Here is a 17,731-nt window from a genome sequence, read left to right as displayed (position 1 = left end):
GGAGGGAGCGACTGAAGAGAAACGAGTTGGCTGTTCCTCCTCCCGTCATCTGAAACCTGAAGTTTATCCTCTGAGTCAATGACAGGGCTTCTCCTTTAAACCGGTTGGTGCTTAGTGGAGGTGGTAATTTTGTGCAGAGATAAGCCCTTTATCTAATGATGGGGTAGAATAATTCTTTAAGTGGCAACACTTGTGATTCCTTTTCTCTCTCTCTCTTTTTTTTTTCCTGTTTCTCTCAGATAGCCGATGTATTGTCATCTTTCTGCTATGTTCCACACGGTTGTTGTTTATGTCCTGCGGCTGTTGATGTCGGCCTCGGCGTGAAACAGGGACGCTGTCTGCTTACCCAGACGGCCCCACAGTGGCACAGCTATGGGATAAATTGTGGAGACATGTTTATCAACATAGAAGAAGTGCAAGTTACCCCTTGTTGGAAGAGAATAATGGGACCTAATTGAGCTGTAACATGCTGGCTGGTCGCCAGGCCCTTGAATTGAAAACTCTCTCCATCAGAAGGGGGTCTGAGGAGAGGGAGGGTGCTGTTAAAAACACTGCAGGACGTACTAACATAGATGTGAAACCCGTAAACCTATTAGCCACACTTGGATCCGGTTTTTATCAAATTAAAAGTAACTCAGGAATCTGCGCCTTTACCTTTGAGCGTGATGCTTTTAGCAGAAAGTGCACCTGAGCGGCCTTTTCCGTCAACTAAAGCACAGCCGTGGTAAAGTCAGATCAATTCTCTGGAGGAACAGCACAGCCTGTCTCCTGGCACCTGCCTTGCCAAGAAGAGGAGGGGGAGGAGGAGGAGAGAAAAAGAGAGGGAGCGTGAGCGGGTGGGAAAGAGGAAAAACCCAGCTGCCTCTGTGCCTGAGCCCCGTGCTGCTTTTAAAGGAGTGGGAGGGAGAGGAGAGGGAGAAGCAAGGAGACTGCTGGCACCATCTGTACATGTCTTTTGTATTCCAGCCCTCATCTTTACACAGAGTGAGGCTGGTGTGCTCAGTGTTCAAATGAAAGGATAGGAGGTGCCTTTTGGGGTGCAGTGCTCTGAGAGGAGAAGGTGTGTGTTTGTGTGTCGAAGCAGAAACTCAGTTTTGTCCTCGGAAAATTCGCCACACTCAGAGGACATCTTGTGTCCTATTTATTTTACGCCTGTGTGTGTGTGTGTTATTATAAGCTCGTGCTGTTTCTTTCCTTGTCTGAGTGTGCTGGTAAGCTTGTATGGTTTGCAAGCAGCCATGTGTGGTCAGATGTCTGGGTTGCCATGTTTGTGATGGGAGTCAGAAGCTTTTGTTTGTTCCTCCTTCCTATCAGCCCCATTAGACTGATGTCTCCTCTCTCGCTGATTCATTCAGCCTTCTGTATTTTCTTTATTTTTAATCTCGGTTGTTTCTCCCTTGTGCGTCTGCATCTGTATGTGTGTGTGTGTGTGCGTGTAATATGTGGCAGCCCACCCTTGCATGTGGCAGCAGGGTGCATCTGCCTGCGAGGACAGCGCGCACACTCTGCTGTCATATTGACGTGGCTTTTTTGCGCGAACCGCAGCTGAAATCACCAAGCACTCTGATTCACCCACCCCTCCCGCTCCTTACTCAGCCTAGAAGTGCTGTGAATCATAAGAGGAGGTGGCTGCCCTGCTCTTTGATTGAATCCACATTCCCTTTCTCCTCAGACAGCCACAGAGAGAGGCTAGAAGGAGGCAGAGGAAGTGAGAGGGAGAGAAAAGGGAAAAGTGAGTCTTTTGTAGTTGGCACAGTACAAACACATGCACTGCAGATGAAAAGCATATGATTCGATCAAACGCACTCTGTGGTAGCTACCTAACCAAGTGGTAGGTAGGTGGGGAGAAGGGAAGGACTGGAATTCATTTGCAGGCCCAGAGTGAACCCTAGTGGCCATGAGCTACAGTGGCATGCAGGATTTAGGCTGATCTTTTATATTGCAGCTTAAAGGTACAGGCTTTGGGCTCTTAAAATGTTCCAACATTTCTTAGAACAAACACAATCATGATTTAGAAATTTCTGTCCACGGGTAGACTTTTCAAACTAAATTAAACTGAACAAAAAGTAACAGGATAAAAATATTTTAAATAGCAGAGCCTGTGCATGTGGGTCGCACATGGCTATTTATGCAATGACATTTAGGTGTGGTTATGTGAGTATTAGCGTAAATATAAGCACAGTTGATATAAATCAATGGCCCCAGTGTGCACTTGTGTGAGGTATGAATATAAGCTGTTTAGTGCATTTCCCCCAAACACTCCTGTTTTCCCTCACATGAAATATGCTTATTCACTAACTACAAGTGCCAGAAAATAAACCGCCCTAATTTTGAAATAAATAATTTATTTACTAAATAAATAAATCATAACAACCTGTAAACATATCACTCTTGAGCAAACATTGTTTTTCACATCTCATGAATGATAGGATGTCTTTGTGTTTAATGTTGTTGCACTGTTACATACTGTTTGCTTGTTCCATTTTGCAGGTACCTTGCACAGAATATAGCTCCACAGTTGTGCCATAGGGTACAATGCATATTTATTTTTGTGCACTTTTTTCCAGTCAGGCCATTGCTTTTTGGATTTTTAACATGAACTTTTGCTCAGAAGTGTTTTGCTTTTTTTGTTCTTAAGTGCTTGCAATAGTAGGGTGGTACCTCTGTAGTTATTTCTAACAGGTCTCCAATAGTACTTATGTACTCTGCTCTCTTTCCAGCCCTCCTCTCCTCGTGGTGTGAGGAGCTTGGACGCCTCCTCCTCCTCCGTCACCAGAAGAACAGGCAGAACGAGCCTCCAGGAAAAGTGCCCATGCAGCCCCCCATGAGTTCCATGAAGCCCAGCCTCTCACATGGGTCAGTGTTCACTGCTGTGCTTTTTGGCTTGTGTGTGAGATGTGTTTGTGTGTGTTGGGTATGCGAACAGACAGACTGGGCCCTTGGGGAAAGCCCTTCCTCTCTGTGTGAGGCCCGTTGTTCCTTATGGATCAGTGGCTAGACAAACTGCCAGACAAACTGCATTTAGCACAGTCAATAGTGGCAAACAGTAACTCAACCATTTGCCTTTCAAGAAGAAGAAGAAAAAGACGCATTCATATTTTTTTAAGCTTAACCACATAACTTGCCTTTTCCTGTCTTTCAGCAGTTGCAAACATACTTACTAGAACTATACTGTAAATACTTGTGCTGCTTGGCAAACCATTTTGTTTTGCTTAAGTGAAATGTGTTTTCTATTCCCTGCAGAGATGGGTCTTTTCCCTATGACTCAGTTCCCTGGCAGCAAAACACCAACCAGCCTCCTGGTTCAGTGTCTGTGGTGACCACTGTGTGGGGTGTGACCAACACTTCCCAGAGCCAGGTGAGATCCCCTTTTTGCTTGAGAGTAAAAATGTGCCTGTTCCAAGTCTTTATATTTAATAGCTGTAATAATACCACCTGCAGATTTGTGTATTTGGCAGTGGTATTCTGAATTGAACCTCATCTGAAATCAGTGAAACATTTACATGTGTTTTTCCCTCTATTCCTAATGTGTAACAGGTGTTGGGGAATCCCATGGCCAACAGTAACAATCCCATGAACCCTGGTGGTAACCCTATGGCCTCGGGTATGTCTGGTAACACTCCAGGTATGAACTCTCCTCAGTTCCCCGGTCCGCAGCAGCAGTTCCCCAACAAAGGCAACTCAAACCCGGCCTATATGCAGCAGGGGATGTACGGTCGACCCAACTACCCTGGAGGAGGAGGCTTTGGTGGCAAGTAAGTAACCAGTAGATGGATTGCTGATGGTCACTGGAGTGATTAAAAATGCTTAAAGAACTAATTCAGACAATTACTTTAATTAATTCTCTTCTCTAGAACTTCTTTAATATCTTTTTGCTTATTCTTATAGTTACCCTGGAGGGCCGAATCCTGGACCCGGTGGAATGGGCATCCCTCCGCACTCCCGTCCTCCCTCTGACTTCACCCAGCCTGCTGCTGCTGCCGCCGCAGCTGCAGTTGCTGCTGCTGCTGCCACCGCAACTGCCACTGCAACAGCAACTGTAGCTGCCCTGCAGGAAACCCAGAATAAGGACATGAACCAATATGGACCGGTAGGATGACGCACAAACTGATAGCATAAACTGTTGCCTTTTGTGCACGTGTGAGACTACGGTACTTAGAATTCATCAACTTTGACTTTTGGCTCTATCCCTTTAATGCTAACAATAGCAAGCTGGAGTACCACATTTATTTGCAACAGAAGCAAACAAACTGTTTCTCAGATGTTGATACCATTTTGTTTCTTTCTGGTGGAGTTTTTTTGTTTGTTTGTTTGTTATCTATAAAATCTTTTGATTCAACAGAAACTGCGTAATATTGACAGTCAAGTCTGAGGTGGTTGATCAAATTCTTTTTGTCTTTCAGATGAGTTCCTCTTTCCAGATGGGGCCAAATCAGGCATACAACAGTCAGTTCATGAACCAGCCAGGACCCCGCGGCCCTCCATCCCTTCCTGGAAACATGGGCACAGGCATGAATGCATCCAACATGAGCGGGCCTCCAATGGGAATGAACCAACCCAGGGGCCAAGGCATGGGGCCTTTTGGGGCACACGGTCAAAGAATGCCTCAGCAAGGCTATGCAGGTCCTCGGGCTCAGGGCATGGGTATGCAAGGCATAAAAAGACCGTACCCAGGGGAGGTGAGTGGATTCAACAGTGTCACCTTAAATATGTAGCTCCGTTGCTATATGCTGAATGTATGTCCCGGTCACTGATTCCACAGCCAAACTATGGTGGGCAGCAGTATGGACCAAACAACCAGTTCCCTAACCAGCAGGGCCAATATCCCACACCAAATGCCTCCAGGCCGCTGCCATCCCCCAACTACCCTGGCCCGAGGATGCCAGGACAGCAGCTGCAAGGCCAATACCCACCACCCAGTGGTGCCATAGGCCAGTACTATAAGGTGCAGTGTTAAAGCTATTCAATAAAAATGTGATGGTGTATTTCATATTGTATATGCAGTTTTATCAAAGTCTCACTGACATTTTTTTTAGCTAATAATGGTGTAAATTTGACAAATTATTTGTTTAATTAAAATCACAGCAAGAGCCACCTTTCAATGGCCAAACAAATAACTTCTCTGGGAGTGGATATCAGTACAACCAGGGAAATATGAATGGGGTAAGTCTACTTTGGTACCAGTTTATTAAAATTTAAAATTACATTATACTTGAATGTACTCTTTAGTGATTTAAGTAGTTGATTTACAACTCAATTTGTGTTTTATATAGCCTCCAAGGCCAGTGGGGAACTACCCTCACTCGCCTGTGCCAGGGAACCCTACTCCTCCAATGACACCAGGAAGTAACATCCCGCCGTACCTGTCGCCAAACCAGGATGTGAAGCCACCCTTCCCTCCTGACATTAAACCAAATATCACCGCACTCCCTCCCCCACCAGGTCAGTAATTAATCAATGAACAGTAAGTTCAAGCGTTTTAAACTTTTTTTTAAGTCTGTGATTTAAGGTTGGTTCTTATCTCCAAAAACAGCAAGCCACAACGAGGAACTGCGTCTGACGTTCCCAGTGCGGGATGGAGTAGTCCTAGAGCCCTTCAGGCTAGAACATAACCTGGCTGTCAGCAACCACGTCTTCCATTTACGGCCCTCTGTACACCAGACACTCATGTGGAGGTAACGCATATTTATGTGCTACTGCTTTTTTCCCCCATCCACTTTAACAGTTATATGGGTCTTTTAGGCTGTAAATATTCTCTTATTGATTTTCATTAGTAGCCAAGAACATTAGATTAAAAAAAAAAACAACCCTTTTCCCAGGAACGTGACAAGTAAGGATCATTAAGGCATTAATTTTCAGAATTTTCTGGAGTATTGCAATTTCCTTCATCACTATCTTAAGTAAAAGTCAATTCAAGTCAAGAGTCCTGATATGAGGATTTCTCCTGCTGCCAAGCTGAGATTATATCCTAAGTTTAGCATCCAATTAATGTTATATATTACCTCAAAAAATTTCCCTGTTAATGTGTGAGAATGAATTCCCGTTATTCTAACTCATGTATTGCATACAGTAACCCTCCATAACCGTAACCGCTTTATATTTTATCTGTGCAGGTCGGACCTGGAGCTGCAGTTTAAGTGCTACCACCACGAAGACCGTCAGATGAACACGAACTGGCCGGCATCTGTCCAAGTCAGCGTCAACGCCACGCCGCTCACAATCGAGCGGGGAGACAACAAGACCTCCCACAAACCCCTGCACTTGAAACATGTATGCCAGCCTGGAAGGAACACGATCCAGATCACAGTCACTGCCTGCTGCTGTGTGAGTACACACATTTCCAGAGCTAATGAAAAAAATAAACAGGTTCATACAAATCCACTCAAGTCAAATGCAAAATGTTTCCCATCAGATGATATTTAATGCTAAAAGAAAGAAAATAACAAAAGGGATCTGTCATGTCTCCTTTTTTTTTTCACAACTGATCAAACAGTAAAGAATGGATAAAACAGATACACCTTAGGAGAATGTCTTTGATAGTCACTTAGATGTTTTTTCCCCCCAGTCGCACTTGTTTGTGCTACAACTGGTCCATCGGCCCTCAGTTCGCTCTGTCCTCCAAGGCTTACTGAAGAAGAGGCTTCTGCCTGCAGAGCACTGCATCACCAAAGGTATTCACATTCATTTTGCACCCTTATGTCCTCATCGCTCTGTACTTGTTTACTCACTGTGTTTCTTCTCCTGCCTCACAGTAAAGAGGAACTTCAGTAGCGTGGCAGCGTCGTCGGGCAATACCACATTAAACGGGGAGGATGGCGTGGAGCAGACAGCCATCAAGGTTTCGCTCAAATGTCCAATCACCTTCCGGCGAATACAGCTTCCAGCAAGAGGGCATGACTGCAAACATGTTCAGGTAAGACTTCAAGGATACACCATCACAGTAAAAGTGACAAACAAATAGAAATATACATTCAAAAAATCTATTTTCTTGTTCTTGCAGTGTTTTGATTTGGAATCATATTTACAACTGAACTGTGAGCGGGGAACATGGCGATGTCCTGTATGCAAGTATGTCTAAGGAGTTAAAATGCTAAGGAGTACATGCACTTGCCTTATTTAGATGACTTTTTCTTAAATACTATTTCTCTTTTTTCCTCAGTAAAACTGCGTTGTTAGAAGGACTCGAGGTGGACCAGTACATGTGGGGAATCCTGAATGCTATTCAAAAGTAAGCAGAAATAGGAACATCAGTGCAATCTTATATGCATATGTATTTTTCTTTTAACTTAACTATTTGATTTCATCTACATTTTATCAGCTCTGAGTTTGAGGAAGTGACAATTGACCCGACGTGTAGTTGGCGGCCGGTGGCTATAAAATCAGAAATTCACATAAAAGAAGATCCAGATGGACCACTGGCAAAGAGGTTTAAGACGATGAGTCCCAGCCAGATGATCATGCCTAATGTGATGGAGATGATAGCTCAGCTTGGCCCCGGACCCTCACCATACCCATCGCTTCCTTCTGGGCAAGGAGGCAATAACAGCGAATACGGAAGCCAAGGTAGCTCAAACGTACAAAAAGTACAGTAGCACCCAGAATTATGCAAACAAAGCAGAGCAACAACAAAAAATTTTAAACATATTCTGTCTGTGTCTAGGCAACAGTTACCAGAGCCATGGGAACTTTGATTTCCCTCACGGGACCCCTGGTGGTACGTCAATGAATGACTTCATGCATGGTCCCCAGCTGTCTCACCCACCTGACATGCCCAACAACCTGATGGCACAAGACAAGCCACTGTCCCACAATATGCCTGACACAGTGAGTTTACCAACAATTCCTAATATACTGACTCTGTCATATTTTGTATTTTGTTACATAATGTATACTTTTTGCTTTACTTTGTATATAGACTAACTATAAAAGTGGGAAAATACTGGCAGCAACCAGTTAGCATAGCTTAGCATAAAAAACAGTTACTGGCTACAGCTAAATTAAATATGCAACTTGAGTCAGAATAACTAAACTTACCAATAATTGGCTCCACTTCCATATAACTTACATATTCATAAATTTAGCTGAGCTAGCCAAATTATAGCTTTAGCTTTATATTTAAAGTGTTTGTTGGAGGTTGTTAGCAGTCACAAAATGAAACAGGTTGAAAGACGTATATGGCTATTCTGAATTATTCCCCCTCTCTTTCTCTACAGATACCTCATTCTGTTGGCAATGACCAACCGCATGGTCCACTGCAGCAGAGTTTACACGCGTCTCCACACCCTGGGAGCCAATCAGGGCAGCAGCTACACCACAGCGGGCCTCCTCAGCCCTCACGACAAGCTCCACCTCCTCAACAACAGCAGCAACAACAGCAACAACAACAGCAGCCCGGCCCCAACAACCACCCTCACAGCGACCTGGCCTTCAACCCCTCCAGCAGTTTGGACAGCCAAGCAGGGTCAGACATGCCTGAGCCGTCCTTAGACGTAAGTCCTCTGAAACAATCAGAATCTTCACATCTGTAATCTGACATATTTAACAGTTGATGCAAGGAGATTCCTTGAATACTTACATAGCAAATTTTTGTTGTCCTTCCTTCTACCATACAGCTTCTTCCAGAGCTCGCTAACCCAGATGAACTGTTGTCCTACCTGGATCCCCCAGACCTCCCCAGCAATAGCAACGATGACCTTCTATCGCTCTTTGAAAACAACTGAGGCGATTCAGAAACATATAATCACTGACTGCTGCAGTTTCCCTGAGATCCCAAGGCGGTCACTCAGTACTTGATAAACACAAAGATGCACTCCCTTTCTCTTCTTCCTCTTGTACAACTTTCATTCGCCAGCACAGATTGACTGAAAGAGGTTACAACTCAAAGACATGGCAAGGGTTTTCCCTGCCCTCTCACCCAGAGGTGATAACTTTGAACTGTGCAGCTATACTCAGTTGATTTTCTTTTTTTTTAAATGTCACACACATGTGTATGTGTGCTTATTAGGAACGCGTTGTAGCATTTTTTTTATTCGTGTTTTGTTTCCTTTTCTGAAGAAAAAGGAATTCACTGTAAAAAAAAAACAGAAAAATAACTGAAAAAACCTGCGCTATCTGGCCAGTGCGTCTTATCTTATTCCAATCTGAGAGGCCACAGCTTCCTGGTGTCGCAGCTCCATTCCCTGACTGGTCTGGTTAGTCGCACTTTTTTGTCCACCACACATCATTTAAAAGCACAAGAGATTCTGACAACGCAAAAACACAAAAATCAGCCTTTCCAAAAAGAAACAAAAAATAAGATCAACGTGTCCATCTTTGACAAAATGTTTTTTCTAAAACAAATTTAAGCTCCTCTGCCAAGATTTTAAAAAATATTTTTGGGACTGATCGGCATCCACTTTGTCTACGATTGTGCTATTTTTTAAACACATAGATGTCCCTCCTTTTTGGTTTCGACAGCAGAAAATGAAAAAAATTGCCCCAATTACACCAAACAACATTCATAACAGAGTAGCATATCTGTCCATCTACATATTGTAAAGTTATTGTCCCCTGTACAAAGAAGGGATTTCATTGGAAACGTAAGGTACAACGTGCGAGGTTTGGGTTCCTGTGACGCTCCTGCTTTGTCGCTTCCTGCTACAACTCCTTCCATCAGCTCTGCATGAGCCATCGTGTTTCTCTTGTCAGGAGTTTTACTGAATTACATCTCTCTTCCCGGTTAAATGATGTTGTTTAAGTAATCTACAAAGTGCATGTGTGCCAAGCCCTTGTCTAGTGCTGTTCCAAGTGGTGATAACAAAAGATAGTGTGGTTTTTATCAGTTGCTGTTTCCACAGACCTTGTTTGTCTGCTTGTTTTATGATTTTCTGTCAGGTTTAGTATGATTTTATTTAACACTAACATTGAAGGGATGATGTTGATGTCAGCAGTACATTTATCATGTATTTGCTGCATATACTGTGTTATGTTTATTATGTTTTTTTTATTGTTGCTGCACAATTAAACTATACATAAACCTTTTGGGAAACTGCTCAACATCACCAAAGTTAGAGGGATGAGAATGGAAATGTTTGTGCTTGCTTGGTCCTGTAAAGACTGAAAGTGTGTGAGTGTGTGTGTGTCAGTGTGATTGGATGTAATATTGGTTTTAAAGATAAAGGAGAGGACAGTTTATCCATCACTGCTGTTCAAGAAGTGGTTTTCAAAGCAGTATTGGTGCAGATTTCTTTCTTTTTGCCACATTTGTTTTCATTTTAATGTTAAAAAAAGAGTGCTGTTCTGTATGCAAATGTATTATTTTTTAAGAAATGCTATCGTACTGTAAATATCATTGTGAATATTTTTGTATCATCTTGATAATGTTTGTCCTTCGATCATTAGTCGTCCAACTTAACCACATATGCTCCCAAACCAGCATACGGCTGTCTCGTCTCCACGCCGGGGCGTAGCCAGCCCAAGCATTTCATAAGCTATCGCAGGTCATCGTCGTTTCCCCCGAGTCGCTTTCCCACCTGTTCATGTCCTAATATTCGTTGTCCCCTTCCTTGCATCAGCTCAAAGTGCTTGTGTATCATCGTTTCAGTTTTCAGACGTTGCACTCAGTTCGAAGCAATATTTTCCCTCATGCTACGATGTATTGATTCAAAATGATCAATGTTGTCTGCTCATGAATTTATGTTGACCTTTGTCAGTGATGCTGAACAGTAATGGGTTTCGAATTATGTGGTGTCAGCTGGCTTTCAGTGTAATTAGTGAGCTATGTGAATATCATAATTGTTGCTAATTGTCAGTGGTATTTTAAAGATATATCACAACCATATTTTAAAGAAATTCATGATATTGTTTATATTTTTGTTATAGAAAAAATTTGGCTTTTTTAAAAAAGCATGAGACCATATACATTTTTATCCCCTTTGTTCTTGGTAAATTATTTTGTACTGGTTTTCTTATTAATCTGTAAGGCTAGAAATCCAATTTCTTTCAATTGTAGCATTGTGCTGAATCGACCATCCTGATTTCATGTACGCATTATTTTTAAATGTTATAAAAGGAATTTGTTTTTTCCTATTCAGAGCCCTAACTTGTTTCATATTTTAGTCACAAGGAAACATCAAATCAAAAGTCTGTGCTTTCAACAGTTCACTGGTGTGTTTTCATTCTTCGCGATCTGAATTGAAACTTTTAAACAATCCCACGGAAGTCTTTATCATTTCAGTCTTTTTCTTCTTCTTTTCAAATTGGTGAAAAAGGCAGCACCCCTAATTTGTAGTTGCACAATCACAATAAAGGGACATTTCTCTGGGGGGGGATGTTGTTTTAAAAGAAAAAACAGTTGAAAAAAGAAAACGAGTTAATAAAAAATTTAAAAATTTAAAAACAAAAAAACAAAAAGGAAGGGCACGTTCGCTAGTTTGACCTGGAAAGGATTTTAAGACCAGGTCAAACATCCCAAGGATGCCTGTATATATGTAAATTAATATAGAGACATGTGAACAGAAATGTATTCATTTTCCCTGGGAATGTGCATTGTTTCTTCAGAATAATAAAAAGCTTGCAACCCCTCTACTGGAAGTGGCTGAATATGGAAAATGAAACTTGTTAGTTAGTGTCTGTGGGTATCGCTCAGCATTTTGTTCCCACTCTGTATTATACTTTCACCTCTTTTGTTACGGGAACTGGGACAGCAATGTTTTACATGTAATATTTAGCCTAAATGTTCTAGTCTGTCACCTGCATACTCTGAGGTGCTAAAGCTAAAAACTTAAAAAACAAATACATTTAAAAAATTAAAAAATACATAAAGCAAAACAAACAATAAAAAAAAAACGGTTACAAAGAAAACTGCTCGGAGATGAGGGAGAAGCACGGTGGGAGGGACGGGTCCAGAAGATTGTAACCAATCCATAGTTTGTACAATTTTTGATATCATGAACAGTTGGAAAAATTATACAACCTAAGGTGATTCATGCAATGTGGCCATTGTCTCTCTGTTTGTACATTGTATGTACAATCATTTCATATTCTAAACTGGTGAGAAAATAAAGGAACTAATTGTGATTTTTAGTCTTGCAGAACTGTATGTAGTTAGATGATGTGACAACCTAATATTTATCTAATAAATATGTATTCAGATGATACCTGTATGTCACTGTGATTTTGTCTTTTGTGCACTTGTGATGCAGTCTGCGAGACCTGTCTGACTCGTGTGCTGTTTACAAAAGCACGAGGTGTAAATTATGGATTTTTACTCAGATTTTCATTGAGTTGGCTCAAGGTCGCCTTGCCATTGAGTGAAAAGTTGACAAACTAATAATTACTGACACATCAAAGTAAGGCTCTCATGAATTGCAATCGCCAACTGAACATTTTTTGAGAATCAGTCAACAAAGTAATGGAATTATTTTAGAAAATATCATTATTGAACACTCTGTTACAGTCCTTTTTTTAAAAGTACTGTACATTTTATTATACTTACAAGATTGAAAAAGGAAAGTGAGAAGTTCAATTTCCAGTTCTACTGTATGTTGATACCAATTAGATGCCTTGTCATAGTTCTCCAGTGTGCAACTTCAGACCATACAGGTTTCAGTTTTTCAGACACAACTATTGGTTCAGTAGCTAATGTTGATTTGAATGTTATGCAACCATGCATAGGTCGATAGAAGTCACTCCCTAAACAATTATGATTCATAAGCTGCCAAAACTGGTTTTATCTAAACATACAACCAGTGACTGAATGTTCAAGAAATATACCAGGTGGGAAAAAGACCGTTGGCGTTAATGTGTAATTCCAGTCTCTTTTTACTGTGAATGTAACTAAATAATAACATTAACACACTACAAGCTAACATTTAGCATTTAAAAACTTCATTTAAAATGAAAAAGTCTTGAGGAGTTTATGTTTTATGTTTATGTTGCGTGCATAAATGGTTATTCTGTCCTGTATGTAAACATGATAGCTCGAAAAGTTTAGAATTAATTATGTACAGAGGGTGTACACAGGGGGCAAGTCAACAATCCATTAAAATCCATTAAAAAAATTAAAGTTGACGAGAAAAAAAAAAAAACCCTTACAACCTTATAATTTTAACTAAACAATAATTCTTCTGAGGATGGTGTGTAATATCAACACAGATCAGGTATAACATCGAGACCACTAAAAAGGAGATGTGAATAACACTCATTATCTTTTCATCATGGCACCTGTCAGTAGATGGGATCTATTAAAGAACAAGTTGATGTGTTGGATGCAGGAAAAATGTGCAAGCGCAAGTATTTGAGTGAGTTTGAAAAGGTCCAGATTGTGATGAGAGGACTGGGTGAGAGCATCTCCTATAGTGCAGCTGTTTTGGGGTGTTCTTGATTTTCAGTCACGAAAGGGTCACGTACATGTGCTACCTATCTAAGCAGTGTTGCGGACAATACAAACCCTTCATGATTCCCTGACGGCTGTGGCCTCTTTCAGCAGGATAACCTGCCCTTGCCACAAAGAAAAAATAGTTCAGGAATGGTTTGAGGAACACAACAACGAGGCTGCCTCCTAGACGTCAATCCAGTTGAACATCATTGGGATGTGCTGGACAAACAAGTCCAATCCATGGAAGCCACACCTCACAACTTAGAGGACTTAAAGGATCTTGGTGCAAAGCACACCTTCAGGGGTGTAGTGGAGTACATGTCTTGACAGCTCAGGGCTGTTTTGGTAGCAAAACGGAGATCAACACAATATTAGGCAGGTGGCCATAATGTTACACCCAATCAGTGTATGTTTGTATTAGGGGGGCAACAATACTCGTATCGATATTGAACCGTTCGATACAGTGCTTTCGGTTCGGTATGCATATATATCAAACAATACATAATGTTTTATTTATTTTATCAACTTTTCTTCTGACGATGCTGTCTATGTTGAGCGCTCAGTGGATCTGCGTTCGACTACTCCGCCTAGGCTGCACTGTCGAGTGCAGATCCACTGAGCGCAGCGCAAGCTAGCAAGACAGAAGCTAAGCTCGTTGCAACATGGCAACTGCCTTAACGCTACCCGAAAATGAACCTCCCCCACCCTCATTCAGATCTGGCGTTTGGCCAGTGTTGCCAACTTAGCGAGTTTGTCACTATATTTAGCGAGTTTTCACACCCCCTTAGCGACTTTTTTTCTAAAAAGCGACTAGCGACAAATCTGGCGACTTTTTCTGGTGTTATTGGAGACTTATTTATGACGACTTTTTGACGTGAAAGCGGGTATCGCTTTTACTCTCAACAAGCAGCGGGTGCTGCCGTGGGCACCTCGCCCGTTCCAAAGCGCTCACGGGCGGAGGATAGTCCTCCCCCAGCTGCTATCAGGGCAGAAGATGTTCACACCTATTCGTCCAAACTGCAAATGAATCGCGCATGAGCGAAGCTGCTGCTCCTGCACTGATTGTAACGCAGTCAGTTCTTCTTTTACTGTTATGCTGTTTTGTGGATCACGAGGTTTAAAACTACTTATAAACACATACACACACACACAAAGTAACTCCACCAGAGTGCCTATTTCGGGTCACAAAGGAGCAGGGTTGGAATTGTGACATTTAAAAAAACAATAATTGCTAAAATAAATGTAATCTGTAGTTCTAAATAAATTCTAAATGCATTTAGGACGTTTCTCTCTCCAACAACGTAGGTTACAATTATATTAGCATGACCAATTATGCAAATGATGACGTCATTTAGCAACTTCTAGCGACTTTTAATAGCGATTTTCCTTACTGAGGAGTTGGCAACACTGTTTGGAACTATCTTGGTTTTTATGTGAAGTATGACCCTGAAGGTAAGCGCGTCATGGACAAAAGTAAAACAGTATGTTGGATGTGCCACGCAATGCTCAATTGGTGGGAACTAGTGCGCTAGCGCAGTTAGCTTGTTAACGTGTTGACGCCGTCCAGCCCCACGCACGGGGCGATCCGCGGTAACTCGTTAACGGAGATTTGCGGCGTTATGGCGTTAATGTCATTTTAACGAGATTAACGCTGACAGCACTAGCGGGAACACAACGAATATGACTGCACATTTACACCGACATCATCCTAGTGCAAAGACAAGTGGAAGCAGACAAAAACAACAAGCACGCATGCTACAAACTTTACCCGAGTCATTTAGACAGCCGTTAGCACATGATTCTTCTTATGGGGACCTGATATGTTTAATGTGCTGCTGAGAATATAGCCCAGAAGAAGCGTATAGTATAGCTTTTATTTTGGAAAGAGCCATTCCTCTGTAATAAACTCTCTTTTCCAAAGATGAGTGCTTTCTCGATCAGATATATATATATATATATATTTATTTTTATTTTTTTGTTGTTGTTTCAGCAACATTAAATTTAAAAACTGTACTTTTGAGTTAAAATATATATTTATAATTTTAATAAATGATAAATTAAAAAGGCATGCACATTTTTTTGTATCGAAAAAATATCGAACCGTGACACCAAAGTATCGAACCGAACCGTGAATTTTGTGTATCGTTGCACCCCTAGTTTGTATGTATGTATCAGTTTGCTAGTGTAATCAAGGTCAAAACAGGTACAGTTCAAACAGATATCAGGGATTTTGGAAAGCTGTATCCGTCTTTAGATTACAAACAGAATGCTGTCTTAGAGCAGCCACATACGGTCTCTAAGAGCAAGTGGATAATCGCTGGAAAACACCCACTGATCGTCTGAGAGGAGCAACTGACCAGCCAACAGGAGCAGCTACTTGTGGGGAAAATACACTTGAAGAACCACATTATGACAATTTACAACAAAATAATCTACAACATGTCTGATTTTCCATTCATTTTTTTATGTTTCATCAGTAAAAGAAATGGTGTGAGAAAACAGCAGCGTTATTAAGTGTTAAGAAAAATTCAACTGCCCACATAGTCTGTCCTTTATTAACATCGATTAGAAAACCTTGGTAAAAGTAACTTTAACAACATTATATTGCACAAGAAAGCAAACTTTAAATGCTTCTGATATTTGTGTAGCCCTAAATCTTGTGCAGTGGAATAACAGATACTTTTTTTTAGCTGTGAATGTTTAGATCTGAGTGTCTTTCTGCAGCTCAATAACACTGGGATTTTAAAGAAACAGCAGAACTGAACATTGTATTTTTGGTGGAACATTACTAGTGGAATATTCCATTCTGACAACTCCCTTGAGCAATGGCACAGTCTGACAGGCATAAAATAGTATTTTTGGCCCAATGAGGGGATTCCCAAAGAACTGTTAGCAAAAAGGTTGATGCATATCGGCATGGTGTGTAATGTGTAATTAAAATGTTTTAGGAATCTACAAAAACAGAGGACAGAATAAGAAGAAGTGCCAAGGCCTAAAAAAATATCTACAGCGGATGAATAGTATCTGAAAGACGGGTCCTTAAGAAATGGAGAGAACAAAATCAGCAGTGACCTGACACGAGACCTGAGAGATGCACATAGTCTACTGAAGAGCCATCGATCAGTCATTGCCTGATCTCTCCAAAAACCAGACTTCAATATTATTGAGAAAGAGCAGAACAAAAGGAAAAGAAGAGCCTTGGATGTCCTTCAAGAACTATTAATGAAGACCAGCTAAAGAAATTAACAGAAAGCTTGCCTAGGGTAGTTCAGGCTGTGTTGACTAAAGGTGTTCATACCAAATATTGACTCTCAAGTTCAATAGAATTGTGCAAACTATGTTTTGCTTTATGTACAGTATTTCCATGCATGTTAGCAGTTTTGACTAAATTGCTGCTCCTGCTTTCCCATTTTACTTAAAAAATATAAAGAAGTGAGGGTTTGGTTGAGACTTTTGCAAAGTACTATATAAATAACTTATATTACTAATACTGATCAATTGATATCTGAGTAGAAGCTTACTGGTAGCTGGTATTTAAGTTCCCAAACCAGGCATACAGCACCTCTCAGTAGGTCACAAGATAAGTCTGACGTAATATGAGATGAATAATGAGGAGAGTAAAACAGTTTCTTTAAGAATAATTTGTTAAATTACAGTTATTTACTTGGATCAGTGTCAGATAAGTAAGCAACAGTCCTTTTTGGGTTATACCCAGTGTTGGTCAAGTTACTTGAAAAAAGTAAAAACACGATTTAGAACCTGAATAGGTGATAAAGCGATAGATCTTTCAGCCCTACTTTTTACTTCCCTACTTTTCTACTTTTTCTGCATAATCCATCATACAAAATGTAATCAAATGGAAAAGTCTCTTTTTAAAACTTGTTTTATTAGTTTTAATCTTTTAACTTTATGCATCAAGCAAAAATTTCATTATATGCAACATTCTCTGACTGGAAGAAATTTGTTTAATATTTAAACCTATTTTCTGCACATTCCAGCACATAAAATTAAATATTTTTTTGTGTTTACACTCAGTCTTTCAAATAAATGCAAGTGAAACACAGCAGAAAATAAATAAAATCAGACTCAGTGGTCCTGTTGCTCTATTTTCACCTGTAAAGCAGGAGTGGGGTAGGCGGAGGTTTGCCCATGCTCTCTCTGCACTGATATATTATCCATTGTTGATCTGCACACAGCTGTTGCCACGAACGTCGCACTCGCTTAAATTAGTTGGTAAGCCATTGTATTGTATTTAAAAGTCACATCATGTGTATAAGCTAACTCACAATTGTGCTGAATTACTTTGACTGCTGCAAACACCAATGAGATATCCAAAAATGTCGCACAGGCTGGGTGGGCAGAAAGTCAATAACA

General features: G+C 40.9%; 1 protein-coding gene across 2 annotated transcripts in view; it reads left to right on the top strand.

Annotated features, from left to right (window-relative positions):
- LOC146703291 (zinc finger MIZ domain-containing protein 1-like) overlaps positions 1–12,143 on the top strand; it is a 110,570-nt gene extending 98,427 nt beyond the window's left edge. For both annotated transcript variants that reach the window (XM_085466456.1, XM_085466457.1), the window contains 18 exons: positions 2,721–2,856; positions 3,244–3,358; positions 3,538–3,755; positions 3,889–4,090; positions 4,404–4,679; positions 4,763–4,945; positions 5,086–5,163; positions 5,274–5,442; positions 5,534–5,675; positions 6,114–6,324; positions 6,566–6,671; positions 6,753–6,913; positions 7,001–7,068; positions 7,160–7,228; positions 7,319–7,563; positions 7,661–7,824; positions 8,214–8,489; positions 8,613–12,143. In XM_085466456.1, coding sequence (XP_085322582.1) covers positions 2,721–2,856; positions 3,244–3,358; positions 3,538–3,755; positions 3,889–4,090; positions 4,404–4,679; positions 4,763–4,945; positions 5,086–5,163; positions 5,274–5,442; positions 5,534–5,675; positions 6,114–6,324; positions 6,566–6,671; positions 6,753–6,913; positions 7,001–7,068; positions 7,160–7,228; positions 7,319–7,563; positions 7,661–7,824; positions 8,214–8,489; positions 8,613–8,720 — 2,927 coding nt within the window. In that variant the 3' untranslated portion in view covers positions 8,721–12,143. The remainder of the gene's footprint in view (positions 1–2,720; positions 2,857–3,243; positions 3,359–3,537; positions 3,756–3,888; positions 4,091–4,403; positions 4,680–4,762; positions 4,946–5,085; positions 5,164–5,273; positions 5,443–5,533; positions 5,676–6,113; positions 6,325–6,565; positions 6,672–6,752; positions 6,914–7,000; positions 7,069–7,159; positions 7,229–7,318; positions 7,564–7,660; positions 7,825–8,213; positions 8,490–8,612) is intronic.
- The last annotated feature ends 5,588 nt before the right edge of the window (positions 12,144–17,731 follow it).

Source organism: Copadichromis virginalis, linkage group LG8, assembly GCF_057382275.1.
Source record: "Copadichromis virginalis isolate Kocher_CV1m ecotype Utaka linkage group LG8, C_Virginalis_male_GT1.1, whole genome shotgun sequence".
Taxonomy (NCBI): Eukaryota; Metazoa; Chordata; class Actinopteri; order Cichliformes; family Cichlidae; genus Copadichromis; species Copadichromis virginalis.
The sequence above is the reverse complement of the archived record's forward strand: the minus strand, read 5'-3'. Positions and strand labels throughout refer to the sequence as shown.